The following is a 13188-nucleotide window of genomic DNA, read 5'->3' as shown; positions in this document are numbered from 1 at the left end:
AGTTCCCAGCTTGCTCAAGAATGTTCAAGATGAACATAAGCAATAAGACAGAGATTTTCAACCTTTTCACCCATTGTAACACTTTTAGGATATGACAACATCCGAATACCACCAGTCGCCTAACAAGGTGTCAAAAACTTGATGACCAAAAAAAAAAAAAGGAAAAAGTGATAAAATACAGGTAGTCCTCGACTTACAACAGTTCGCTTAGTGACTGTTGAAAATTACAATGGCATTGAAAAAAGTGCTCCCCAAGCCACAGCTGAGCAAGACACCTGCCTGCCCGCCCAACGGTGCTCTTCCTCCTGTCTGAGGTTTTCATTGTTGTGAGCATTTCTGTTGAGGATTGGCAGTGGGGGTGAGGTGGGGGGTGTTTGGTTTTTATTCCCCCTCCTGTCTGCTGGGTGGTTGCAGCAGGTTTTGGTCACTTCACATGACCCTGGGACACTGTGACCATCATAAATATGAATCAGTTACCAAGCATCTGAATGTAAATCACAAGACCCTGGAGATGCCACAACATTCCAGCTAATTGGCGCTTCTTCTGAACTCAGCAGAAGGGCCAGGATCAGCGCCGAGCTCCAGCTGGTACCTGGCGCTCATCCTGGCGCTTTCGCTGAGCCCTGGCAGCCCTGAAAAAGCGCCGATCAGCTGGAAAGTGGCACTGATCCTGGTGCTTCTGCTGAGCCCTGACAGCCCTGCAGCCCCAGCCATCTCTTGCTCAGGCTTGTGCGGTGCTGCCACCGGTTCAGCTCATTTCCCTCCCCCGCTACCACTTTTCTAGAATGGTCGCGTACCACCTGCCAGGTGCCAATGTACCATAGGTGGTACCCGTACCACTGGTTGAAAAGCCCTGCAATAAGAGACTACATATTCTGATCGTCTAGACTTGTACTGAAAAGGGAAATGTATAAGAAATATCTTTAATGTTTTCTATAAATTATTTCTCAACAGAAAACTGTTTTATCATAAGAAATTATCACATCAGTTTTTAATTGTCTATTTCAATTCACAAATTTTAAGTGCCACCTACCATAATAAGTTGGATTCTTCAAAGCTCTGATATAGAGGAAAGTTGATTTCACCCATTCTAAAGCTATGTTCACATCAGTGATGGTGTGAAGCACTATTTCAGCATTTAAGTGCTCAATTAGATGTTTGTGCAAACTAATATAAAAAGAGAGAGAAAATGAAAAAAATAAGATACAAATTAAATGCATAAATATATATATATTATTACCAACCCAGTTTATTCTTAAATAGACTAGAGAACTAGTGATTTGGAATCTAGGGCTGAACCCCTTAAATATAAATATTTAAAAGAATAATACATTTAATTAAGTAATATTAAATATTAAGATGTAAATAGTTGATTTCATTTCTTTATAAAGACATTTTTATGTCATCCAAAGGAAAAAACAACAAAACCTGACAGCCTTCAGCATAGGCCTACTACAGTCTGATTTCTTCTAAGGATCTTGAATTCTCTAGCTGAAATTTTCAAACTCAGAAGCAAATCTTAAAATACCTCAAGTACACTGAACATTTTATTCAAATGATAGAAGCTTGAGACAGTAGTTCTGAATATGAAATCAAATATGAAACAATCCAAGTTTAAATTTGGATTTGCCTAGTTGCACTACCTAGAGCAGTGGTTCTCAACCTGTGGGTCGGGACCCCATTTGGGGTCGAATGACCATTTCATGGGCGTCGCCAAACAACACAGTCCGCCATTTTTTTCCCCTTTTCCTTAGCTGTGCTACTCCCTTTTATTCTATTGGCTTTTGAAAGCCAATAGAATAGACTCTCTTGAATAGAGTCTAATTCTATTGGCTTTCAAAAGCCAATAGGAATTGTCCAGGCTGTCTCTGCTCTGCTGAGCCTGCCAAAAGTCCCATTCTGCAAACAGTGCTGCACCAATTGAGTAGTCCTCGACTTACGACCAGTTGAGTAGTCCTCGGCTTACGACCGGCTGGGGGTCGCGGCATTAAACAGGTTGAGAACCACAGACCTAGAGAAACATTTTTAGCAATAATCAAACAAATATGGACAGCATTTCTAGCTACATATTAAAAATAATTTTAGTTACCTGCTTTCTATTGTATCTGCACCATTTAACATATGAACATACTTGTCTCTTGTACTTAGCCTTGTCATGATAACTGCTGTTGCTGTTGTATCAAACTGTGGGAAAAATATATATACAATACACCTTTTCAAGCATAATAGGAAGTAAGCAAACTGAGGTCTTTGGGATTTGTAATTCTAAAAGCTTTAGGAAAGAATCTTCTTGTTGTTATTATTATTAGTTAATTCAAGACATTATTTGTTATTGAAAACCCGACAGGGAATTTCTGAAATGTAAAGAGGTCATAAAATACTTTAATTCAATTAAAAAAACACTTCACAAATAAAATGATGCTTCACCCTCTATTAAAATATTATAAATAAATATAAAACCAGGACTCTCATTTAAGAGATTTTTTAGGATCAATAAGGAGTATGGAATTTCCAGTTTTGCATCATAGCAATGCTGCAGAGGGATTGTGGGACTCCGCACCGCATGGCTGATTTCATCCTGCCAGGGGACCCTAAGTGGCTTGTGTTGTCCAGACACTTAAATGTAATTCATTTTAAGAAAATTATAATTGACAAGAATGTTTTGAATATTGTGGGGAAATTAAGCTCAAATAAGAACTTTGAAAACAGGACTTATAGTGATTTAATAAAATAACTTTTCAAAAATACAATTGAAACATAAGCTGATTATAAAAAATATTATACACTGATGTTAATGTTATTTTTATAAATACTACAAAAATATTTATATTTAACTTTGTATGTATTGAAAGTATTAAGAATTGTATTCACTCAATGTTGGTAAAAGGAAAATACTATTGGAAGAAGAGAAGATCAAAGAAATGTATCACTAGTTAGTATGTTGACTATGGAATCATAGAAATTAACTATTATTGATTGTTGTTAAATATATGAATTGAGACAACACGTTTTTTACCAAGCTCTAAAGATTGTTATTGTAAAAAATTATATATATTGTTTTCTGAGGTTTTCGCGGGTATTTGTATGTAGGTCTTTGGTTGTTCGGGTTTTCTCCCGCGTAAAATTGGAAGTGTCTTGGCGACGTTTCGACGAAGTCCCATTCGTCATCTTCAGGCTGGTGTTTTCAGCTTCGTGCTTTGAGCAGCAATGTGTGGTCTTAGCTGTTTCTTCCTTTTAACTGCCAGTGGGGGTATGAACTGATTGGGTGGGAGCTTGGCTGTGTTCTGATTGGGTGGAGGTGTGTTCTGAATGGTTAGGGGCTTGGCTGTGCTCTGATTGGCTGGGGGAGTGTTCTGTTTGGTTGTGCTCAGGTTAGTCTGAGTTGCAGAGGGGTTTAAGATTTTGGGCTGCCTTGCTATTTTCTGGCTTCGTGTTCGTGGTCGTGCCTCCTCTTCATGGAGGGTGTCAGTTTGCTTCATGTATGGATTGGAGGGGTTTAAAGTGGCTAATGATGCAGCTGTGGTCTGGCTTCTGGTTTGTGGTCGTGCCTCGTCATCGGTGTGGCTTTGGGTTTGTTTTTTGCGTGGATGTGTGGTGGTGACATCCTGTGTGGTTTTTGTGAGTGTGGGTCTGGTATCACCCAGCACAGATCAACTCTGTAGCCAAGACACTCATCTCCAGAACAAAACGCTTAGCTGACGAACAACACCTAAAACCCGAACTACACACTCTCACCAATGTACTAACATCCAATGGATTCCATAGAAATAAGATTACAAACCTAATCCAAAAAGAAACCCCCACTAAAATCCAAGACAAAGAACAAGAAAACGGCAAAGCCCTCCTCCCATACATAAAAGGCACCACAGACAGAATCAGTAAGATCCTCCATAAACACAACATCAAAACAGCATTCTGCACAAACAGAAAAATATCCACCATCCTTAGAAACCCCAAAGATAAAATTGAATTAGAAAATCAAGGAGTATACGAAATCCCATGCACCACTTGTCCCACCACATACATCGGACAAACCAACAGAAGAATAAGTGCACGCATTGAAGAACATAAGAACTCAGTCAAAAAAGAGGAACCAACATCTTCCCTGGTCCAACACCTTAAAGCCACAGGACATGAAATTGACTTTAAAAATACCAGAACCATTGCCAAAAGTGAACATTTTAATAACAGAATAATCAGAGAAGCCATCGAGATAGAAAAACGCCCACACAGCATGAACAAGCGAGATGATACCTCCCGCCTACCAGCCATTTGGAAACCCGCCCTTATTGACAAACGACTTCCTAACACAAAAAATGATACCAGACCCACACTCACAAAAACCACACAGGAGGTCACCACCACACATCCACGCAAAAAACAAACCCAAAGCCACACCGATGACGAGGCACGACCACAAACCAGAAGCCAGACCACAGCTGCATCATTAGCCACTTTAAACCCCTCCAATCCATACATGAAGCAAACTGACACCCTCCATGAAGAGGAGGCACGACCACGAACGCGAAGCCAGAAAATAGCAAGGCAGCCCAAAATCTTAAACCCCTCTGCAACTCAGACTAACCTGAGCACAACCAAACAGAACACTCCCCCAGCCAATCAGAGCACAGCCAAGCCCCTAACCATTCAGAACACACCTCCACCCAATCAGAACACAGCCAAGCTCCCACCCAATCAGTTCATACCCCCACTGGCAGTTAAAAGGAAGAAACAGCTAAGACCACACATTGCTGCTCAAAGCACGAAGCTGAAAACACCAGCCTGAAGATGACGAATGGGACTTCGTCGAAACGTCGCCAAGACACTTCCAATTTTACGCGGGAGAAAACCCGAACAACCAGACCGAGTGCCCAAACTGCAACCCAAAACCCAGTTATGCATCATCGGGTGCCGGGTGGATGTGGCCCATTGGCTGGGTGTGGCCCATTGGGGGGCATGGTTGCGGTGGTAACGGCAGACTGGGTGGGACTAAAAAGTTCAATCAATCAATTCCAACTTTGCAAGATCTTTTTTTTTTTCCTGCGAGAAGTTGAAATTAACTGATTGATTGAACCTTTTTTTTTTTTGCACACGGCAGCGGAGGCCTAAAGCGAAAAGATTTTATAAAACCCAGCTGAAGGCTAGGACTGGGGCGACAGCGCACGTGCCCACAGAGAGGGCTTTGATTGCCGCCTTTGGCACCCGTGCCATAGATTCACCACCACTGACATTGATCTCCAAGACAGAAAGTTTTTATTGAGTACTAAGCTTTGGTTAGCCACTGCTAACATTGTCAAAGTGTAAGCTAACATCGTGTGTTTGCTCCAGCCGGTGGCCTCTCAGCCATGCTTGCCATGTCAATCGCACCAATTTGCTGTCTCATCCTTGATCTCGTAGTCGGTCCTGTCCATTCTCCCATCTCCTCAATCGTCATGGGTTCCAGCTATACAGGTACAGTATATCAGTTGATGTGTAGTGAGGATCTCTCACCTTTTTACCCTGAGTAATTACACGGGTGTTGACAGCGTGTTGGACCATGATGGTGGGGGGAGTGACCATGTGGCAACATCAGATGGTCGGACGCTATATGACAGGCATGTTTGGCTGGCGGGGCAAGCAGCAGGAGGCAAAGCGTTGAGAGCTAGGCAATGCTAGCCAATAAAATAGAGCTAAGATCAATATGTCCAATCACACGTTGGCGGTGGATTGATGGACCTATTAAGCACTCAGTAGCCAAATTACCGACACTTAAAGAGCTATAAAACAAAATCTTTCCAATATTAGCTTACAGTTTGACAATATTGGCTAACGAAAGCTTAGTGCTCAATAAAACTTTCTGTCCCAGAGAAGGAATATGGGCTGAACACTGCTCTAATAATTTCTTCATAAACTCATAGAATGAACATTAAAAATATCAAGTTTTGGATATTTTTAATATTTAATTCTATTAGAAATAGAATTTATATAAAAATTACACAAAATGGTAAAGTTGCCAGCATTCTACTTCATACACACTTTTCTTGCAGCCTTGCTTATCAGTTGCAAAAGTTAAAATATAAAATTAGAGCATTCTAGCTAGTGCTAACAAGTAAGTTCTTTTTTTCCTACTGATGTTTTACAGATTAATTCAGAAACATTTAACCTTCAACTTTAAACTCTAGTAACAACCGTAGGTTTTCTCAGCTATATTAATTTTTCAACAATAGTTCTAATGTGCTAATAAAAACTTTGAAAATAAGATGATGAAGCATTCATTTACAACATAATTAATATAACAAATGTGAGATATAATTTGGTGTAGTACTAAGGCACTAGGTTAGAAACAATGAGATTGTGAGTTCTAATTCAGCCTTGGGTACAAAGCCTGCTGCATGACCTTGGGCCTGTCATACCCTCTCTGCCCTAGGAAGCAGGCAATGGCAAACCAATTCTGAAAGCTTGCCAAGAAAACATCAGGGATTAATGCAGGTAGATGCTAAGAGTTAGCAATGATTCCAAGGCACACACACACACAAATCAAACATATCAAATGCCAAATTTTACTAAGATCATATAAAAGTTTCTTTAAAATAAATTAATCTTACTTGAGGTCTTCCTGCTCTCCCAATCATTTGCAAAATATCAGTTTCACTGTACTCTTGAAACATTCCTCCAGCATAATGCATTGTTGATTTTATAACTACCAGGTGTGCTGGTAAATTTACTCCCATGGCAAGTGTACTAGTAGTAACTGCAAAAATCAAATGTTAAAATGTTACAAGAGATGAGTTTTAAAAAACTGAATATTTTTATAATGTACCAGACTTTCTCCCTTTCAATACAATGAAGTGAGAAAAAAAAATTTTAAGCTTACTTTTTCAATTCTCTATCATAACATTATATATTATATTTTGCTGATACAACCCCTATTATTTCAATCCAGTATAATCAAATACTGTGTCAAATTGTAGCAAGTTATTTCATTTTGCATATATCATATGTAGCAACAGTATATATGGCACATATATCTAAAAGGCTGGAAAGTGGAGATATCTGTAGCTCACAATTAAAATTTTGAGATATTGATGTTTGCTGAACTTGGTTTCTTCTTCCAATGTTTCATTACCAAAGTAGCTAATATCATCAGTGCTCTGAACAAGGTAGTAGAGTTTACACACACAAAATTTAACAAACACATCTGTTGGGGTCAAAAAACTGATAATGTTACTAGTTTGGTAATGAAATATCTATAGGAAGTTAATTAGTGAAACTGAAATTCAGAAAATCTGCAACAAAAATAGGAATTTGACTCCAAGCCCTCTTCTTCATGTCCATAACTATGATTACTTTTCCATGCTGTGCTTCCTTTGTATTTAGATAACTTTGAATAGCATTTTTTTAAAAAATAATTATTAATTTACCAATAGGCCCTCCCAGAAATCCAGAATTTTCCAAAGTTATAATAAAAATAAAAAATGACAGCACATAAATATAAAAGTGCAAAAACCAACATCTCATCATGATACTTAATTTCAATATTATTAAGTGAAAAGGGGATAAACACCTATTCTAAGTCTTACCTTTGAAAATTAATTGCAAGCCAAATTACCCTTCTGTCCCCATACCACATTTATAAACTATCATAACAAATTCCATTTTTACAAGTTAATGTTTTTAAGATTATCCTAGTTTTAAAAAATGAACTTTCAAGCTCAAATTATCCGACTTTAGATATATTATGTGGAAATCTAATTTTCTAGAGAAAACTTTAATGCTGGGGAAAGTGGAAGGAAAGAAAAGATAACCAGCAGCAAGAAGGTTACAACAGTGAGGAGTGCGTTGTTGGGAGAGCTGAAAGGAACAAATTGTCATGAAGAAATTCTATCCATGTGGTTGCTGAAAGTCAACATTGATGTGATAGCACATAATTAATCAATTAACTAATCAATCATTCAATAACAGGTTGACTGTTAACTTTTTAAAGAAATGAAGTATCAAAATTATTTTTATTCTGAAATGTCTTGTACTCACAAAGAACTGGTATATCTCCCATATTAAAAGCTGTTTCAATTGTTTTTCTATCAGACATTTCTACTCCAGCATGATGATAAGCAACTCCACAAATTAAGAGATCTACAAATGAAATTCAAACTTGAAATATTGTTGATTTTCCCCCCTTATACATAAATGATTATAGTTTCTCCAATTAGCATAACTTACATACCCCTAAGCTTGGCTTCTTTTATTAAATTTGCAGATCTTTGTAATCTTCAGGGAGAGAACAAGAAAATATGGCAGTTGCAATAAATCATTAAATAAGTACAAAAAAATTAATAGTTTTTTTTTTGAAAGATCACTCCATTTGGTTTCATCATGATAAACTTCAGATTGGACAGGGATGAAAAACAGGAGAACCCCATTTATCACCTGATAAGGCTAAAAGGTTTTCACCCATTTCATGACAGCAATAAATAAACTCTTTTAGTTCAGAAAATTTCCATTTTTAAAAAACTCTTCTCATTAAAAATTATTCTCATACCAGCACTCGTCTTCTTTCTTCAATGAATGCATACTTTCTCTCCAGGCTTGGAGATCTGGCTGTGCCATAGAACCTATGCAATGGTTTTGTTGAATGTTGTTGGCTTTAATATACCTTGGTTGTGAATTGTGTTATATAAATTTTACATGGTTTTATATTATTTTATATTTTTATACTGTATTCTTTTTTATGGTTTTAATTGTAAGCTACACAAAACCATATATTTGAGATTGGCAACTATAAAATTGAAATAACAAATGGATATTTTTACTGTACTCATACAGAGAAAGATATATATGTATGCAATTAAAGCAGTAAAATTACTGCTTCAAGAAATTGACTGAAAATCAATGAAGTGTATTTTTAAGGAAATTTTAAGACTTGTTATGTAGAGACTGGAAAAACAATAAAAATATTCAAGCACTAATGCTCTGATTGTTGGTATCTGCTACATAACTGCAGAGCGCAGAGAGATTTACTTTAGATATTCCAAAAGCAATTACTTTACAAAAGGATGAATTTAATTACATCCTAAGTAAGTGGTCTGATGCTATTAATTTGTATTCCCTGAAATAGTCCTATGGAAAATATTCTTAGCAAAATCACTTCATTATTTAATCACCACATGCTATCATGGGGAGTAGTCCATTACAAATTGATGAGAAACACAGATTTTGCTACATATAGACTCTGCATATGTTGTAACTAGGAGAAAGCCTGCATTACAAGGTACCTTTGTTTTTGTTCTATAGTCATAATAAATTTAGCATCTTTTGCCAGTACAGAAGCAGCTTGCTGAACTCCTTTCCTTGTGGCACAGAACTGTAAATAAGAAAATCCATTGTTTATAATAATTCTGAAATGTACACTAGAACATGACAATTGTTAAGGGGGAAATTGTGATATATACCACAAGTGTTGGCTTTTGTTCAGAATATGTTTGAATAACACTAGCTATTTTATAGTTAAGTGTTAAGTCAAATTTGAATGCAGTTTGATTGCTACTGCAGGGAAATCCAAGCACAACTTTGTGAAGCTTCACTGGACGGTGTCTTTCATCTATTTTCAGGCATACAGCAGGCCGCTTGCCATCTGAAAGCCATTCTGCAATCTTTAAAGGAAAAGAAAACATGTTAGGATTGAAATTGGAAAAAGATGCCTTGGGCTGCAGTCCTGAAAGTACTTGCTAAGAGGAACTATACTTTAATCATGAAAGCTCCACTGGCAGAAATATTTTTAGATTTACTGTACTGGGTATTCAGTGTGTTTATTTGTGTCATGAATACAAAATACTGTTCCAGAATTTTTACCAAGATTTACCAGCTAATACTGCTAAATACTGCCTACATGTCAGTCTTTCTGCTAGAGTGCTTTGTACGTTATATGAAGATGGGTGAGTGGAGAATGTTATTTATATGTAAGATATTAGATGTTCTGTATAATATTCAATCACTGTATCTCTGGCGTTACAGTCAGAAAAACTGAGTAGAAACTACAGTAAATGTAAATATTGAGAAAAGAGAACAATACAATTTCAAACTCACTTGCACTGATTTATTGGCTGTCCCATGCATAACAGGAATCAGAAATGAGCATTATGAATATAGTAAATGAGTGATCTCTTATTCACTCAAGTAGGACATAGCAAACAGTTCCTTCCTCCACATTCAACCAAATAGCCAGTACACATATCCTAGATGTCCGAGCAAACAGGCTGGAGAATCCATAAATGCAAGTTGGGATTACTTCTCTTTTTTAGCTATAGAGGACAAATACTATGCTGTTTCTGATATTCTGGCCTTTGCCAGGTAGTAATAATACTGACTGAACTTTCCTGAGGAAAACCAGGAGGAAATTACACATTATTTCCCCTTTTGTTTTAAAAAACCTATCTTGAGACAAATAACAGGGAGATAGCTAGACATAAAAAGAAGCAGATCACTCAGAAAGGACCAAAGGAAAGAAAACATAGAAGAAATTTTTCTGATTGCAGAAAAATGTAAGCAAAATGGAGACTGGAAAAATAACCACATGGGTTCAATAGGCTAGTTTCCAGGAGAAAAGCACAACCAAGAGATGCTCAAGCAGGAGGGATTGTGATAAGAGCAAAGATAACCATTTCTGACACTGGAAGTGAGGAAGGGTGATACATCTGAGCCAAGAAAAACTTTTGGAAACATAAAAGTACTGTTCGCAGGAACAATAAAAGTTTCTACCAGTGGTGGGATTCAGCCGGTTCGCACCACTTCGGCAGAACCGGTAGCCCAGAATGGACTTCCGGAAGCGGCATCCACACAGAGAACTGGTTGTTCACATATTTGAATCCCACAATTGGTTTCTACCTGATCAGAGCGGGACCCATGGTAAAAGCAGGCCAAAATATTTTGGTGTTGGAGGTAAGATAAAGCACTGAGGCATAAACCAAAAATCTGTAAAGAGCCAACAGGAGCTAAGAAGTGCTTCTACAACTCTGACTGAAGGTTGCAAGCTATGGGAGTTAGAGATTATTTAGGACAAGCTAGTTGGATAAGCACAGTGAGAGAAATCATTTCTGTCTTAAATAAGATTAGAGTTAAATTTTGCTTTTAGATTCTTTGTTTTAAAATATAGTAGTCTGATGCATTAGAGGATCAGGAGAGATATGACAGTGTCTGCATATCGTATTTGAAGGGCTGTCACAGAAGAGAGAATGAACTTATTCTTTATTAATGGTTAAAACTACAATGAAAGATTCAGGCTAGACATCGAGAGGGACAAAACTGATTGAATGAGCTTTTAACCAGGGGAACAAGCTGCAAGTACAGTAGTTCATGGAATGGATAACAGATGAGGTGTCCCCTGGAAAATAAGTGATGCTCAAATGGAGTGTCCCAAAGCAGGAGAAAGGATCACTATATGAATTACCAATCTATATACTATTGGACTGAAATTCATACAAAAGCCATGCTGACTGAGGTTCTAATCTAGGAAGATGCAGCTATAAACATTTAATTCCCCATTCAAGCCTTGCTGTGCTGCCTCATCATGATGGGGAGTGTTCCTGCAAGAGAGAAATAAACAATATAGGGATTGTATGCCAAGTCCCGAAAGGATTATCCAAAGTTAAACAAGCCTCAGCAGTATAGGAATATGCTAGTAGTGGATGTTTATTTTAGTGACAACAGCAAATGAATAATTTTATACTATGTGAAAGAAAGCAATGACACACACACATTTTACTAAGACAAAATAATTGGTGATATAGTGCTGGTTCTTTCAGGTTGGATGGCACTTAATATTTTACTGGGGAAAAGCTTGGGATTTTTTGGAGTACTAATGATATTTATGTGTCAGCTAGATTAAAGCTTTCCAGATATCTAGTTGCTAATGTTGCCACACAGGAATAGAAAATCTAAAGCTGCAAAGACAGAGCTACTGTGGGAAAATGGAATGTCAGAAGCATATACATAGGAAAGCTCAACTCAGTGAAAGATGAAATGAATCAACTATTTGGTAAGGTAGCGCTCGAGGCTTGAAAAAGATATTCAAGTGTTATGAAGTGTCTGTACCTACAAAGACCAGAATCATATTAGCAAATAGTTTTCCCCAGGACAGTCTATGGAAGCAAAGGTTGGACTGAAAAAGTTGGGTAGAAAAAGTATTGCCTTTTTTGAACTTTGGTTTTGGAGAAAACTCTTGATCATATCATGGATAGCCAATAAAACAAACAAATGGTTCATAGAACAATCATCCAGAATTCTCACCAGATAAAAATGACACTGAAAATGTAACATATTGGACATATTATGGAAGACCTAAAGGGCCAGGTCTAGCTATGCTATGCTAGCTTATGCTAAGAGATGACACTGACTTGTGGTAAAAAACAATCAAATATTTAGAAATGACAGTGTGAAACGGAAACCTTCACTGTGCTAAGCACATATATTACAAACTTATGACCCACAATGCATTTTGGAATCCAGTCATTAGATTGCCACTACTGTAACCTGTATTATATTCAACAAATATGAGAGAAGTACAGAGTTTGCCCATCAAGCATAGCCTTTTAAATTTAAAGTGCTGTAACTGTCTTTTCTTTACAACAATAAAGAAATCAGTTGATAAACGTTGATATTTTTCTTTTTTGGATGTTTGGTTTTGGAGAGCAAAGCAGCTGAACAGAGAAAAAATATTTTTGAAATATAAAGTACAGTATAAAGTATAAAAAGAAAAGTTAATTCATGTTTCTTACATCTTCTGCATTTGGAATCGTTGCAGAAACTGCCACAAATCTCATGGGAAATACTGAGCTAGGATTGTCAGAACTTTGTGAGAAAGAAGACTGAATAGTTTTCATCCGGCTGACCACAACTTCAAGAGTAGCACCCCGGCTCTCATCTTTTACAACATGTACCTATGGAATTAAATACAACTGTATATAAAACATATACTGCTTTCCGTCATTATATTTTAAGTCACCTGTTACTACTTTACCTCATCAATGAGGATAAGTCTCACTAGCCGAACTAAAGAGTTATCTCTCCACTTTCTAGTCATGCTATCCCACTTTTCCTAAAGAATAGAAAAAAATTATCATTGCAGTACAATCTAAATTATCTGTTTTATAGGATTAAAAATACCGTTGGTACTGTCAATCGCTATTATTACTAGACCTAGCAATTAGCTTTAGC

General features: G+C 37.2%; 1 protein-coding gene across 1 annotated transcript in view; it reads right to left on the bottom strand.

Annotated features, from left to right (window-relative positions):
- The window catches only part of HFM1 (helicase for meiosis 1), a 48663-nt gene extending 35794 nt beyond the window's left edge, over window positions 1-12869 (bottom strand). The window contains exons 1-8 of the mRNA XM_039343526.1: window positions 12750-12869; window positions 9429-9629; window positions 9252-9340; window positions 8204-8247; window positions 8011-8112; window positions 6585-6730; window positions 2090-2184; window positions 1034-1167 (exon numbers count right to left, since the gene is read on the bottom strand). Of these exons, the coding sequence (XP_039199460.1) occupies window positions 1034-1167; window positions 2090-2184; window positions 6585-6730; window positions 8011-8112; window positions 8204-8247; window positions 9252-9340; window positions 9429-9629; window positions 12750-12854 (916 nt within the window). The 5' untranslated portion in view covers window positions 12855-12869. The remainder of the gene's footprint in view (window positions 1-1033; window positions 1168-2089; window positions 2185-6584; window positions 6731-8010; window positions 8113-8203; window positions 8248-9251; window positions 9341-9428; window positions 9630-12749) is intronic.
- Between the last annotated feature and the right edge of the window lie 319 nt (window positions 12870-13188).

Source organism: Crotalus tigris, unplaced genomic scaffold, assembly GCF_016545835.1.
Source record: "Crotalus tigris isolate CLP2741 ecotype Arizona unplaced genomic scaffold, ASM1654583v1 scf7180000017857.1083437, whole genome shotgun sequence".
In the NCBI taxonomy this organism is placed as follows: Eukaryota; Metazoa; Chordata; class Lepidosauria; order Squamata; family Viperidae; genus Crotalus; species Crotalus tigris.
Note: the sequence above shows the minus strand (reverse complement) of the source record. Positions and strands in the feature narration are given on the sequence as shown.